The sequence below is a fragment of the Rattus rattus genome, chromosome 2 (assembly GCF_011064425.1).
Source record: "Rattus rattus isolate New Zealand chromosome 2, Rrattus_CSIRO_v1, whole genome shotgun sequence".
NCBI lineage: Eukaryota > Metazoa > Chordata > Mammalia > Rodentia > Muridae > Rattus > Rattus rattus.
The window spans coordinates 118,645,322-118,661,333 of record NC_046155.1 but is presented as its reverse complement, the minus strand read 5'-3'; the positions used below and the strand labels follow the sequence as shown (position 1 = coordinate 118,661,333).

Below are 16,012 nucleotides of genomic sequence, written 5' to 3'. Positions count from 1 at the left end.
GCAGGTTAAGGTGTCTGCAGTTAAAGGGAAATGTGCCTGTGTGAAGTCCTCACAAGTTAAGGTTCTTATTTATCATCGAGCATAAGTCCTGTTTTTTAAACCTGATGTAAACTGCATATATTTCAACCTACACTAAGCTCGTGCGTGTTCCTTGTTCCTTCCCTCTCCTGGTGTCTTTCCAATGATGTAGAACAGCCAACTCCTGCCCCGGTGTATTCCTTATCTCTCCTATAAAAAGGACCTCAAGAGGCAGGCAGGGGCTGCTCTCTCAAATCCCGACTTAAAGTGAGACAGGGCTTACCAGTCTCGAGTGTACCCCCAAGTACATCGTGCTTTCACTGGACAGTCACCGGCCTCCACACAGGCTGTAATGTACAAGGTCCACCTCACAAAAACAGGTAACAAAACAGAGGATTAATAATTAAGGAAATACACCAGCCACAAAAGTGAGAGAACAGAGGTCAAGACCATCCTGGGATACTCAACTACCTAAACAAAATGGAATCCTATATTTGGTCAGAGTTATTCAGAGGATGAAATGACCCTAGGAGTAGTTGGATTTTATGGGACCTTTAGCCTGGACCTAAGAAGAGGCACAGGATTGGAACAGAGCATTCCAAGATTCAGAAGCAGTATGAATAAAGGACACAGTGAAAAGGCAGTAGCCACACCTCTCCAGCCCGAGCTCACGGGATAGAAGAGCTGGGTCTGGAAGATGATTGTGATGGTTTATGTATGCTTGGCCCAGGGAGTGGCACTATTAAGGAGGTGTGGCCCTGTTGGAGTAGGTGGGTCACTGTGGGCGTGGGCTTAAGACCCTCACCCTAGCTGCCTGGAAGTCAGTCTTCTAGCAGCCTTCAGATGTAGAACTCTCAGCTCCTTATAATAGTTGCCTTGGTTGTGATGTCTATTCACAGCAGTAAAACACTAAGACTCTGACTTACTTAGGGCTTTGCAAGAAATCTCTGACAGCTTTGTGTAAGAGCAACCAGGAAATGAAGTTTATGGATGAGGGGACCAGCAATTGGGCAGGGATGAAAAACCACAGCAGCCACGGGAGAGAGGATATGTGGTAAGCACAGGACTGCATCTCAACGCTAGGAAGGGCACAGATGACGCTGGCAAGGCCAGTCTTAGAATGCCGGTGGTGTGTTTATACAAGTGAGGTGGGGCGGGGTGAACACCCTCAAGGCAATATGCTAAGTGCAGAACTGGCCATTTTAAGTTGCTTGGGGACACCTCCAGGCAAGGGAGAGGGAAAGACCTTAGGGCAATGACCTTGGACAGAGCATTGGAAACCCAATAAAAAAAACCAGGGGAAGTAAAGAAATACTCCGAGGCCAGATAAGAACCTGAAGGAGACACTGTCCATCCTCGGACTATAAAGGCCTGCTGCTGTGTCTCAGTGACGTCATACGTGTGCTTCTTCCCCTGTGCCCTCACTCCCCAAACTGTTAAAGACTCACCTTGGGAGAAAGACCAAACCCAGAATTGCATGAGCCTGGTGCAACAGGGCTTAAAATGGAAATTAAACGAAGGCACAACAGGTCATGTCTGCCATTCCTGAGTCAAGGGCTGGGAGTTGCACCTCCCACACATTTGGGAAAAGGAGGTTCTGTGCTTGGCACAGACTATGCTGTATGCAGAGCCCGTTGAAATTCTTCGGGAAAGGTCTGCTCTAGTAGGATGTATCACTGGCTTTTTTTCTCTTGTATCCAGGCAACCGGCGTCCATTCTCACTGCCTCTCTCAGAAAGCTAGTCTCTCCACGAGAAAAATTTATATGCAGAGCGAGGAGTCATAGTGTGGCAGAAATATAGCAAGCTGTGGGGTAGCCACCCATCCCGTAAGCATCCCTGTGTAAGAGGCCACTCCCAAACAGGAAGTGAAAACGTTTGCATGCTCAAAAGAACCTCCATTCTGCTCCCAAAGCTAGGGAGCCTCCACCCAGCGGGACCCTTAGTCTGCCCAGGAAGGACATCTAGAGGACATCATGCATTTCCAAAACACCTTGAAGCACGAAGGCCTTCCCAAAGGTTTTTGTCAGCTTAAAAACACAGAGATTTCACCGAGCCATGGATTTATACATAAACAACTCTATTACATCAAAGCCAAGGGACACAAGTCTTTAGGAAAACAACTTTTTCCTTAAATATAAAAGGGTCATTTTTCTATGGAAACAGAAATACACAAGCAGAAACTGTTAGGTACATGAGGAAAGGACAGACATACAGTGGTAATGGGACAAGCCTTCCTTAGTCGTTAATGAGTTAAAATAAAAGTTAAAGGTCCACAAGGGTGTATTTAGTAAGGTCAAATTATCATACATAGATCAAATATTGTTGCTTAAAAGCATATACCTTCTCCAACTTCCTGGGTATCTCACTAAAACTGAAAACCTACTAGGTCTCAACAAAATGTTAATGAACTCCAAAGCACACTGTGTGCAGGCCGTACCCTCCTTGACAACGAGGTAAAAACGCAGTCTGTAATAAATGTTAAAAGTAACAGCAACGAAGACAAATCATTGGGAAATCTAAAAGTATAATTTAAAATAACTCCTCAGTAAAAGATAAACCCCAACCTGAAGTGGTAAGTTATTTATAACAATCACATCACACGTAAACATTTATGGGATACAGATGTACTCCGAGGAAAGGTCACAGGCTTACAACAGGAGCTACTGTGCCTTTCCCTGCGTAAGAAGTCAAGATGGCCTTTAACTTGAAAAGTTGGAAAAATACCAAATTGACTACTTATTGAAAACCTAGTCAGAATAAAATGGGAAGCAGAGACATACAACACTAAGGGGAAAAAAAAATCATACAATTCGACATCAGCATATCCCGAAAACCTTAGACAATCATCAGTTAGTACAAGTTAAGTTGTCAGAAATCTTATAGAGTAAGAAGAAACTTCGAAGAGACCCATGAATATGGAAAACGTTTTAAAATTATGGAAGGATTATTTCTTTAAAAGGCACTAGACTTGGACAGTTGTATACAGGTTATAAAAACTTCAAAGAGCGAGAAGTTCTGAATGTTACTTGAACTGTTCCAGGGCATAGGAAAAAGAGATAGAAAGTGGCCCAAGATACATTTTAGAGGAGGTTCACATAAAAACACCTGACAAGGACAGCAGAAAAATCACAATTATGCATCGTATTAATGAGATATGGAATTCCAAAATAAAAGGAACTGATAAAATCAAGAAGTCTTTTCTCATTGTAAAGCTCTTAATTTTATTATACAAGTAATAGGCAACTTTTGTAGAAAAAATCTGAAAGCACAAATAAGTAAAAATGTACCAAAGACCAACCAATCATGAGTAACCACTGTTAACTTCAAAGGGAGGTGTATATTAAAAGAATAACAAAGTACGGTGACTACATCAGGGTTTTGGGGAAACAGAAGGAGCACTTAACTACATCTTAAGTCATCTTAAGTCATGATAGAGAAAAGTCATTTGAACAGCTTGACAGATGTTAAAGATTCATTTCCTAAAATCCCAACACCCCTTACTTGCCAGCAAACCAGAGACATGAGAGTATGGCTTGACTATACGAGAGTCACAGGTATACCTCTGTAAAGACACTAACTTGTCCTCACCAAAGGGGAGGTATGTGGAGAGGCATGTTCGAGACTAGCACAGTCATAAACAACTCTGTCACTGTTACAGAGGGGCCGGTCAGCGTGGGAAGGTAAGAAAGTGAACACTCTGGGCATGATATCATCATCACTCATCAAGGTCATCACCTACAAAGAAGGCAAAGGAAGTTAAGACCAAAAGAATTAATCAGTGAGCGGCTGGACAGACTGGAAATGGACTTGTTCGCAGACACACTCTTCTGTGCAGATAAAATGAGGTAGATTGAGCGATGCTTCCTGATGGTCGGTCGAGATCTTCTCCAAGGAAAGAATGCACGTAGCAGAGGGGCTGTGTCAAACTGTCAAGGTGATAAACATTGTGTGTGTGTGTGTGTGTGTGTGTGTGTAGACTTTACATAATTGTTGAGTATCTTGGATCAGAGGGAATTTTAATTTTAATTATAGGAGATTTTGATTTTCTATAGTTTTTTTTATGTCTAAATTTATGTAATGTTTATTTGCTGTCCTCAAATAGAAATCCAAGGGGAAGGATTTTTCACTGACAAAGCAGTGTTATATCTATGTAACTGTCGGGAAAGATCTCATTTACAGCAACAACCGCAAGGAAAAAATTACCTTTATAAAAAATAGACTGGGGGTTGGGGATTTAGCTTAGTGGTAGAGCACTTGCCTAGCAAGCGCAAGGCCCTGGGTTCGGTCCCCAGCTCCAAAAAAAAGAAAAGGGAAAAAAAAAAAAAAAAAAAATAGACTGAACATTATAAATTTAGTGAAACAAAAGAGGTTATAGAGATGTTACTTCTCTTGTAAGGTAGAAATATTATGTAATTCAATTTCCAAGGATTCCAAAATTTAAAAAATGGCCCCTGAATTTCTTTTGGAAATATTAGTATATAAAGTAGACTAGCAAATTTAAAAAAATCGTTAACTGGGGATTTTAAACCTAAATTAGGATTACCTAACAGTGTAGCCCCAGTAGCAGAATACACGGACAGGCAGTTCACAAGTACAGCTCACACCCGCTAGGGGGTGGGGTACATAAAATGCAATTTGACATCAGTAAAGAAAGGGTCCTTTCCCCCCAAATAGTTTTGGTGCAATTTAGAAATAAATTAGGAATAAAAGGGCAGTTTTGTTTTGCTGTGTTGTTTTATTTGTTTTGGAGACAGGACCTCACTATGCAACCCTGGCTGTTTTGGGAACTCACAGAGATCCCCCTGCTTCTGCCTTCTTTGTACTGGAATTAAAGGTATGCATCACAACTGACTGGTTGGTTTGTTTGTTTCTGGTTTGTCTTGTGTTTTTGAGATAGGGTCTCCATAAATAGTCAAGGCTGGCGCTTAGCCTTTCTATGTGGCTGATCGTCCTGCCTGGCTGAGATCAGAGATTCCACAGCTGAAACGGGTTTAATGAACGTACAAGATCAATACACTAATGAACAGAGTAGGCTGGGATCAGAACCAGAAAAACTTTCACAGTCATGACAACAAAGGACTAACTATAAAGGAAAAGACAAAAAAAAGATTTCTTCCCGTGCAAGCATTTCTCTAAAAGCCATGATATGACTTTAGTTTTTGTAATATTTATGAAGAAATTTTGACATCAATGAGACCGCTGTCTGTGGTGGAGCAAGCCTGTAATTCCAGCACTTGGAAGGCTGAGGCAGGAGGATTGCCATACATTTAAGGCTAGTGTGGTCTACCCAGAGAACTCCAGGCTAGCCAGTTATATGGATGAGACCTTGTTTCAAAAAAAAAAAAAAAATAAATAAAAAGCAAACAAAAGGGGGGCTGAGGGACAGAGAGATGGCTCAGTGGTTAAGAGCACTAGGTATGGGTTGGAGAGATGGCTCAGTGGTTAAGAGCACTAGCTATGCTTTCAGAGGACCTGGGTTTGACTCCCAGCACCCACATGGCAGCTCACAACCTTCTCCAGTTCCAGGGCATCCGATACACTCTCTTCTGGTCTCCTTGAATATCAGGCACACAAGTAGTACACATATACTAAAAAAAAAAAGAGGAGTGAATGAGACCACTAAAGACCTTATGAGGAAGCAGGCCTGAAGCCGGGTGGTGGTGCACACCTTTGACCCCAGCACTTGGGAGGCAGAGGCAGGCAGGGCTCATTTGCTAATGAGGATCACATTTTAACGAAAACTGTAACTTTCTCAGCTCCTGCTCTCTCTACTGACAGAGCTGCTGAGGGAGCAGGGTGCTCACAGACACTCTGAGGGGAGGTATAGTTGGTGGAGGGCATCTTTCTGAAAGGTAATTTGAAGTGCTATGTTTAGATCCTAAAAACATGATGCCTTTCTTAGTAGTTAAAATAGGGCCATGTTATGCTGCAGTCAGTTTTCAACCCTGAAGTCCCAGTGGTAAAACACAAGGGTCTATCTCTGTGTGTGCCGCATGGCTGTCTCGATGGCAGGCAGGGTGGGGTGCGAGGACCTGTCCCACACAGTCCCTCGAGGCTGGGAGAAGCCCTAACCCTGGGATAATACCATTTGTTATGGGAAAGGATCAGAGACACTGGAGACAAGCATGGCGCCCTCCACAGTCCTGGCTAGAGTTTCGGATACTACTTCTGCCCACATCCTTGACCAGAATTATTCCCAGGGCCCTAAAGAGCTGACCACCCAGGGGCTGGTGAATAGAGTCTCTCACATGTTTAGGAAGGAAAGGAACCAGGGTTTGGAGATCAGAAAAGGCTAATATTAGAAATTTATTCTATGCAAATATTCTAAACAGTTTACAAAGACGTCAGAAACAGTTTTTACTGAGTCCTGACTACAAGAGTAGAAAACTGGAAACAGCTTAACTATCCAAGGAATGACTACACAGGTGTTAAAAAGAGTAGTAGTTACTTACTTAGCAACAGAGAAACACGTCTGTGATACAGTGTAAAAGGGGACAAAGGTGAAGAGTGTGGGTGAGACCAGGATATTTCATGGAAAAGGAACAAAAGGAGCTTAGTGAGGACGCTGAAGAGCCACACCGGTTAACAGTGGTTACAATCAGACGGTGGAACAATAGGTGGGTTGTTTGCTTTTTTTTTTTTTTTTTGTTCCTTTTATCTTTAGTTTCATTTTTAAAAAAGTATCTATTACTTATATTCCAAAAAAGCATTTAAAAAGAAAAAAAATGACTCATGAAATAATTTGCTTATTCAATCCATACTTAGCATTAAGCTCTTGTGGAGATGTAAGAAACGTCTTCCTGCTATCACATCATGGTACAGGATGGAGACATCAAGCTGCTGATCTCCTGACAGAGTGGGCAAGCCTGTACTCTGCTGTGGTCCATGTGGCCTCTGCAGTGGTCCCTGTGGCCCCTCTCTGCAGCAAGTGCTACACTATCAAAAAGAACTGTACAGTTTCACACCAAGCCGAAGCCCCACAAGTCTTATAAGTGGATTACAGAACATTCGCCATCACCTCCAGGAATATTCAAAGACTCCTCCTGGTTATGGAGTTGTACTTGAATTCCTCCTAATTGTTTCTCTGGCTTTCCCTGATGCTTCCTCCCTCCAATGCTTGTGCGCGCGCGCGCGCGCGCGCGCGCGCACACACACACACACACACACACACATTTCATACAGCTCAAAATTCCTACCAAAGTCACCTTCTTGCTAGGTTTGTTTTTAAAGAGGGATTTATATCCTTCAGAAAGGTGTAAGGAAAAGACATGTAAATAACTCACATTTCTATTTAGGGATCTGTCTCCATGCCGTCACACCCACTGTCCCCAGAACACAGTGTATTTCTTTGGGTGGGTGGGGCATGTATTCATAAGTCATGGTCTGTTTAAAATTATGCCTATCATTCAAGATGCGTATGGACACTGAATTGAAAGCTTCTGATTAATGTTGCAAGTGCTTCAAAATCCAGTGATGTTCCCAAGAGTCACCCGAGTGTAACTTCTAGTGACCCACTTCCGTTGTCAGCAAAGAGCAGTGGTTGGTGCGGTTGGTGTTCCCTGAAGGGCAGCTTCGCTTGAGCTCCTACCAGACCACCCTGTTTCCAAGCATGCACCTGGCTACATGTGAGTCTAAGTTGGGTCTCATTTACAGTTGCCCCCGATGTCTGCAGAAGAGGAGTCTTGTCTGTAGAGAGAGCCCCTGCAAAATGGGCTTGCTCAGAATGCTTTTGGGCTGCATGGTGAGCTATCACTCACTCACATCAAATGCAGCTCATGCATCTGCCCACAGCGCAGCTGAAGGCTATGGCTGTGGAGTACGCAGGCTGGAGAGCAGCGCCCCCTGTGGACAGCCTGTCATACACGCAAACCACTCTACGCACTGGATGGGTCTGCAGTGGGCCAGCTGCAGTGGTCTCCCCAGCTGTGGCTCCTGTGGACCAGCCAGCCATCTCTGGGCCTGTTCCTACTCCTGTCTCTGCTATCAAAGGCCTTTTCCCCCTCTTTAAAAAGACGAGTGTCCCTCCATTAAAGCCATCAGCAAAGAATTCAAAGCCAGACAGTGTTCCACCAAACTGGCCTCATCAAGCAGAGATCACTGAAGAGGTCCCTACAGAGCAGAATCATTTAAAACTAAAACAAAAAACTAAAACAGACCTTACTGTGTATGGTGAACAATTCTGCCTTGTCCCTGTCGTCAGCTGTTCTTTGCTGTGGACTGAAATTAATATAGTTGCAACATGTTTCTAATAGGGCAGAGGGCTACTTATTTCTTCTTGGCGTCTAAGGGACACCAAAGGGAGAGTGACAATATGGCTCATAGGAGAACAGTGGATCAAGGTCCAGGAGACCCAGGAGCCCACGCCGCTGGCCACAGCTGGGTAGCTCTGGGCATGCTACTCTGCCTCTGTTTCCTGTTGATGGTCTCTGCCAAGTTCTCTCACCCAGTCAAGGTCTAAAGTGACTGCTCTTGGGGAGATGCAACAGAAGACGACCAGAGGTCTCGCATGGGCTGTTTCTTCCCTTCCAACCCTTCCCTCCGGTGGTCTCTCATTCCTAGGCACCAGAAGCATGGCCTCTGCCCCACCCCAGGCCCCAAGTCAGAAATGCATGTGGGTCATGGCTAAAGGCTTCTGAGGTTTTCTTGGCCTCTTTTAGGCTCTACGTGGATGGCTGCAGAATGCAAGCTAAGTGAGGTGCAGACTGCTAACCTTGGAGATGCCAAGGCCGATCTCATCTGACACCGGGCTCTGCAGGCAGCACGCGGTGGCTGTAATTGCTGGGAGGAAACAGCTCACACCATCTGCACAGGGTTTGAGGTCATGACAACAGGCCTAAGACTGGGCTGGACGTCGTAATAAATGAAGGTACGGCCCACCAGTGGGAATGGTTAGGAACATTTCAGAGGGCCGTTTGCTCTGTACAGAGTCTACTTTGTACAGTGCCAGGGGCTGCAGACAGGGCCAGCCTATTGTTGGCCTTCCAGGCTCTTCCTGGGCCACGATTGTTCTTAAAAAGAAAGCAAACAGGGTTGGGGATTTAGCTCCATGGTAGAGCGCTTGCCTAGCAAGCACAAGGCCCTGGTTCGGTCCCCAGCTCCAGAAAAAAAAAAAAAAAAAAAAAAAAAGAAAGAAAGCAAATGAGGAATCATGAGGTCTTTAGAGGAAGAAGACGAAAGGGAGGTTCAGTGTTTTGGGCTTTAACTGTGAAGCCTACATCACTCTTCAGGGGAGGCTGTAGTCTCTTAGGCTCATGAGTTGTGGCTTGCTTGGGTCCAAGAGTATAAAAACTCTATTTCCCCTGCCTACTGGCTACAAGAAGCTTGCCAAACCCCCGAGTGGCTAACAACAGGGATCATGGGTTCCGACCTTACAGCCAGCCCACGATGCTCGGAACCTCTAGAATTTTCTGCGTTTCTGATTCAGTGGCTTTAGCAAGTGTCCTCATGTGATCATGTCAGCACGTCCTACCTCCAGTCAGACAAGAGAGCATCTTCTACATGACTATGTTTCCTGCAGACGGAGGCTCATCTGACGCTGAGGGTCCCAGTGTCCACTGCTCTTGGGAGCCATGTTCCCCTTAGCCCATGCTGGGTCACGGCTAACCCAGTCTATGTTCTCTTGGTGCAGCAGAGTTAGCGGCTGCTACTGACTTGAGAACTACTGGGAACTGTGGGAAAGGCAGGACTGGCAGCACCCTGGGCTGAATTACAGCAGAGGTGACCGCTTTGTTGCATAAAAATATCCTGACTGGATGGTGTCACCCCTGCCCTAACATACCTCAGCCTTCCATATCACCAGCCTTCCTTTCTTATCCCAGTCGAGTTCCTTGCTCAGAGCGACTCGTCAGCCACTGCAAGGAAAGATGAGGACTTGGAAGTGTCCACAGGGCCTGGGTCTTGAACATGCAGATCTAGCCCCCTCCTCAGGCTGTTTTCTCATTCAGGAGGAAGAATTTCTGATCCCATGTGGACACATCTAGAGGGGTCTTAGAGGCGTAGGAAACCAATGTTTCTCTTGCCCCAGGCATTCAGAAGGGTTGGGGGTTGGACTTAGCACAGCTTGCCTCCGGTGTGCAGTCTCTCACAGGAGGAAAGCCCGTGGATCGGGATGTCCAATGACCCCACTAAGAAGTTCTCTGTGAGCAGAAAGAGAGCCTTTTGGCTGCAGACCCTTCCTTAGCAGGAACTGGAAAAGGAAAGGCGGACCTGGGAGGAATGTCTCCGTCACTGAGGCTAAGGGCTGCCACCCAAGGGGCCCTCACCCCGTGGCCTGTAGGATGGCTCTGCTATTGTTCAAACCCATTATGGGGAGCACAGCCTACTTTCTAAGCCCAGGGTAGCTCCTACACCATGCTCTCCCAGTATCCAGAAAGCCTCTAACTACAGGCCCTCTGCCTGGAAGAGAAGGTGGCTCAAAGGCAATGTCTTCTAGAGGGGTCGTGGCTGGGGCCCTGCAGGAGGGCCTCAGGGTAGCCTATGATGATCACCTTGCCACAGTCTGAGCCTCAGAGCTAAGTCTAGGTTTGAGTACAGTAAACTGCATTTGTTTTTGATAATTACTTCAGCACAACAGAGACAATGTGTTGTTCAACAAGGGGCTGAACTCTGCTGTGCGGTCTGATTAAAACACTAAATTCTGTTTATATGTTTAAGTGAATGAATGTTTATTAAGCACCTATTATGTGCTAGACAGACTGTGCTAGACACCCTTCCTGCATTCTGTTCCAACAGCTCAAGCATCTGTTCTGAAATTTAAAAAGAAAGCAAACAAAACACAAAAACAAACAAAAAAACATTGTTGCAACCGTGACAAATCAGGGAGGATGGGTCAGAGTAGGTACAAGTAATTCCCTGTCAGTAAGCCCATGCCAAAACTGGTTTGTCTTCCCACTGGACAAGTCTCCACTAAATGGTTCCTTTCAAGTAGGTTTGTGTGGCCTACAGTCCAAAGGTCACATGCAGCTGAGGGTAACTATGAATGCGCTCCAACCCAAAACAGTGTATTTACTTAAAACATGTTAAGGGTTTCTTTTTTTTTTTTTTTTTGATAATTATTTCTTTTTGGGTAGATCAATTGTGCAGTTTTTGAGTGTGAAATCTGTCATAACTTCGAAAGGTTAGCTACCTCTGCTAAAGGAACAGAATGCATTGTGGGAAAAGATGCTCCCTCCACGTGCTTCCGGTCTGGAATCTAGAGTCACATACACTGAGTGCCACGCAGCGGAAGGCGCCCAAAGGCCTGTTGTAAAGGATAATGATACTTGGATTAGAAAATACTTCCCCCATCCCCAGTTCATGGGGTTGCAACAGCCCTTAAGGGAAGATCTAAATGTCCCTGCCCTGACTGCGTAAACGGCTAAGGCAGACCGTTCTGGATTCCTGAGTCAGAAGCTTCCAGGTGTCCACGACCTCACAAAGCCAGAGAAGCAAGAGATTTTCTATTCTGGAGGAGCGAGTGGACAGCACGACTGGCCTGGAGACAGACAGAACGCACCCGCATTTACAGAAGCAAACGGAGAATGCCCTATGCCCACTTCATCTCTCACACACGCTTTCCACTCTCCATCTAGGCTCCGCCCCACCCTAGTTATCGCTGCCTAGCTTGGAGAGCCCTCGGCGGAAGTCGTGGAGGTCATCGATCTTCCCGTCCAGCACCTCAAGGAAGCTCTTGAGCTCCCCCTTCAGGTGGCGCTGCCGGTATTTACTCTCCTCGATGTCTGTCTTTAGAGACCGCACTTTGTCTTCCAAGTTTTGATTGTCTCTTTCTGCGGCCTGATGAGACAAAAGGGAGAGGGATCTAGAAGGCGGTGACTGATGGAGCCATCACTGAAAACAGCTGAACCCGGACCAAATGCTCACCACTCAAGTCAGAAAGGGGGCCATTTGGTGGTTTTCCTAAAGAAGGATTAAAAGGCCTGAACACCCCAAAGCAGCAACCAGAAATGCAGAACGCAGAGTCCTGCTCAAGGGAGCGTCACGAAGGTTCCAATGGAGAACCAGAAATCTGAGGCCCCGTCCTTTCTTTTATATCCTACCAAAGCCAGAACACCATGGAAGAGCTGTATTCTGTGGTGCTAAACTAGGACTTTCTTGAATATGTGCCTAGAAACTGGTTATTAATGCAATCTTGGGGTTGTAATTCAATAAAGTGCCCCTTGTGTAGGTCAAGGGAACTAGAGTGAGGAAACCAATGGGGGAGAAGAAAACCCCTTGTTTTGTAGATCGGGGAGCTGATGGTAGTGAGGAAGGGCAGTTTAAGGTCAGCATCCAAAGGCAAGAGCTGGGAAGAGGCCAGGGCGGACTTGTACCTGACCCTGTCCAGTGCCCCCTCCTGACTGGCTTGGTCCTGCAGGGATTTCCCATAAGTGGGAAACTATTGCCCACTCTGGCTGTGCACAAGAACCTTTGTGTAAGTTCCTGAGGCAGCCCCCAGGAATGCTCTTGAAAGTAGAAAGCCACCCTTGACCATCCTAGGTGTAAACATGAGAGGGAACAGAGGAGTTAGGGACACGCCGATCACCTCGGGACCAATGTGCACCCTTACCTCTAACTTCTCAGAGACATATTCACACTCGGACATGAGCTGAGGTATGATTTCACTTTGTTTGCGGAGATCCTTCAACTCCTAAGGGAGACAGACATTTTTAAAGAGATACAGGGGGGGGGGATGATTATAACACACTCTTGAAAATGGCTGACTTGTGTGTGTAGTTCTGGGACCCTGTCTTGCTCACTTGGATCATAACAGAGGGATCTATCCTGAAGCACCGTTGGGCTCTAAGGGTGCGTGCAGTATCTGATACATCACCACGTCGAATCTGTACACGCTGTAAAATGACTTGTATTTTTACAATTGCTGCTTCATAGTGGTAAAAACTGAGGCCTAGGGAGGTCTCATTGACTTGCCCATATCCCAGTGCTGCGTGCTTACCTTTTCTGTCTCCCCAAACATAAACGACTGTGGGGACAGAAAGTCTAGTTGCCTGAGCCTGATGGCGGAACTCTCCTCCGGTGATCTCTAAGACTGACTGTGGCTTTTGGGCTTTTGGGAAATCTTTTATTTTTCCCAGAAAGCACCTCATGTGTCCCAGATTGGCCTTAATGGAGATGGCCTCTGAACTCCTGATCCTTCTGCCACTGTGAGCTCTGGGATGTGCCTCCATGGCAGTTCACACTGTCCTGGGGGTCAAACCCCAGGAACTTACGCATGCTGGGCAAGCATTCTACCTACTGAGCTGCAACTGCCACCCTCAGCTCACTCCAGGATGTCGTACACTGAAGGCTGCAAGCGGCCGTGAGGCTCTGGCTCTCGGGGGAAGCTGATCTGTGGTACAAGCCCTGATTCTCTATCCTGGAGTCCAGGTAGTTGCCAGAGTCCCAGGTCACCTGTCCTGCTCTGAAGGTCGCCATGCAAGGCCGGGGACATGCAGGGCGCTGCTCCGAGCTCTCTACTCACCATTTCCTTTTCTCGGACCTCTGACTCCAGCTCCTCAATCCTCCTCTTCAGCTGGGTATTCTTCTCCTTCTCCCTGTTGATCTCACCGCACTGTTCTTCCAGCTCCTCAATCTTAAAGAACGGCACAGTTAAGGCGAGCCTGCCAGGTTGACTTTTATGCTCTCTTTTCAGATAAGCCATACAATACAGCACTCCATAGGCACCGTGCAGCTCCCATCAGCTGTCTGCCCCGCTCACCTGAGAGTCTTAACTTAATCCCGGTGGGGCCACTAAGTCCCGAAAACCCACCTATGAGCTGGGCTTCTGCATTTCTCTTCTGCATTCTCCACTCCACATGGGAGTGAGTTGCCCTAAGGATCATCCCAGGCCAGATGTCCCCTGAATCGATCTGTTTTTCCCAAGAATGACTTTTACATCATTTTAGTCATGTCCCGAATTTCTCGGCTTCACCTCAGGGGTCTAAGGTGGCCACGTAGAGAATTTAGCAGCACTATGGGGCAGGAGATACCAAATGGAAATCAAAGAAATCTCCATCACTGAAGAGCAAGATGATCCCCACAGGAAGGGTCCTGGCTGGGGAGCAGTGTGGGTGGCTGATGGGCAAACCCCAGGACTGCCTCTTTTCCCCTGACCCCTGGCAAAAGATCACCAAGCAGAGCGACAGAACAGAGTCTTCACATCCTGACCCCATCATCAGCCGCTTAGCATTTCTTGGAAACCAAAATGCGTGTGCAGAGTGGAGGTGGGAGTGGAGCCAGTGTACCATCCAAAAGCAGACACACTGCATTGCCACACTCAGGCGATGCCAGTCTTTGGCATAAGGCCTTTCTCTGTAGCTGCACCAACCCCTAGACCTAAAGCATCAGTCCCAACTGACGCTGAGCCTCCAGCCTGGGAACCAAGCACCTGAAGTGTTCCTCTGAGGGAGGCCCATGCCCTCCCAGGGAGCCACACCTCAGCACTGCCTTTGGCTAACACACTCTGACCAGATGGAGAAATTCCATCCTTTGCTTGCAATGGAGGAGCAGTCGATCCCTCCCCTCTATGCCAGCAGGATCGGCCAGGGCTCGGATAGGAACATGCAGAGTCAGCAGCTGGCCCTGTGCCCTGGCTGTCAGTCAGCACATTCATCACAGGGATGGAAAATGAAAATGACAAGGGGCAGCTGGGTGGGCAGTTAGCGCCTGAGGAAGGTGGTGCTGTGGGGCTACACCACAGTGGCTCGGCCTGGGCCAGTCAGGGCACGTGATACACGTGGGTCCAGAAACATGTCCCCCGAAACCCTGCACTTACGGCGTGTTCTCTGAAGCCCCACTCAGGGGTTAATGGGCTCACACATCATAGTCTAAACAGAGACCTGAGGACTTCTACACGGGCGTCCCTGAGCACCTCGAAGTACCACAGTACCAGATCAGATGAGAGTGACCATAGAGCTGATTACAGGGACAATCTGAATAAAATCTAAACCCTCAGTCATCAAAGGCGGACAGCAGAGTCCCTCAGCGGTTGGCACCCACCTTTCTCCTCTCTCAGCACTACATCACTCTTTTGGCTTCCAAACTTACATTTTTAGAAATCATGATTTGGATGGAAGCAGGGTCTCTGTGGAAATATACTCAGCGTTTCCTGGACCGATTTCTCATTTGTCCTTGGGTTCCCTTCCTCGGCTGGAGAGCCCAAGCCACAGAGATGCCGTGGGAAGCCCACCTACAGCTGAAGACCCGCTTGGGGCGGGGTGCAGGCTCTGGGGGAACCCTTGGCAGGGATCTCTGGTCCACTTATCTTTTCCTTAGCCACAGGAATTCAAGGTCAATCATTTTCATGACTGAAGTCCTACTAAGAGAAGCGGGAAGGTGGAGTATTGAAAGAGGAGATGAAAATGTCTTCCTCCTGCCCGTGGGGTGAAGGCAGAGAGAGGAAAGGGTCTCTCTGTGGCCCCTCTCCTCTGCCCGCTCCAGCCCGCCGGGCCTCTGTCCTGCTGGCTGCTGTCCCCACCTTGCTGCGGAGCCTGTCATTCTCATCTCTGCAGATGGAGAACTGCCGCTTCCACTGTTCTACACTGGCTGCCGACTCCTGCAGCGCGGTGGTCAGCCGGGCGTTGCTCTCCCGCAGGGTCTGCAGCTCCACCTCCCACTTCTTCACATTGGCAGCACTGGAGGGGTGACGGTGGGGACAGAGGTTAGAGGTGGTGTCCATCACCCCTCCATCTGCTGAGGAGTGGGAAGTGGGCCATCCCTTGGCCCACCCCCGCGGGAAGCTCAAACTCCCTGTGTACCAGTCGGCCAGCGCTCTAGTGTTGGGTCTGTTTGCATGACTGCCGGGAGGGACTGGGGTCTCTCTGGTGTGAACATATCACTCTACCCACTTCTTTCCTGTAAAAGTTGCCTTAGAAGAGGGGCTGGGATAGAGCCGTTCTTAAGAGTCCATGCTGAGTCCTGTCGCAGCATTGAGCTCAGTGAGGAAGACCTTTCAAACAAAGGAACCAAGCTTCCTTGGTTATCACTCAACCCCACCCCCAGCCCCACAACGCTTTCATT

The 16,012-nt window shown here is 47.4% G+C and overlaps 1 protein-coding gene across 2 annotated transcripts in view; it reads right to left on the bottom strand.

The window, feature by feature from the left end:
- Positions 1–10,662: 10,662 nt before the first annotated feature.
- Homer2 (homer scaffold protein 2) overlaps positions 10,663–16,012 on the bottom strand; it is a 92,375-nt gene continuing 87,025 nt past the window's right edge. For both annotated transcript variants that reach the window (XM_032893316.1, XM_032893317.1), the window contains exons 6-9: positions 15,471–15,627; positions 13,476–13,586; positions 12,564–12,644; positions 10,663–11,791 (exon numbers count right to left, since the gene is read on the bottom strand). In XM_032893316.1, coding sequence (XP_032749207.1) covers positions 11,603–11,791; positions 12,564–12,644; positions 13,476–13,586; positions 15,471–15,627 — 538 coding nt within the window. In that variant the 3' untranslated portion in view covers positions 10,663–11,602. The remainder of the gene's footprint in view (positions 11,792–12,563; positions 12,645–13,475; positions 13,587–15,470; positions 15,628–16,012) is intronic.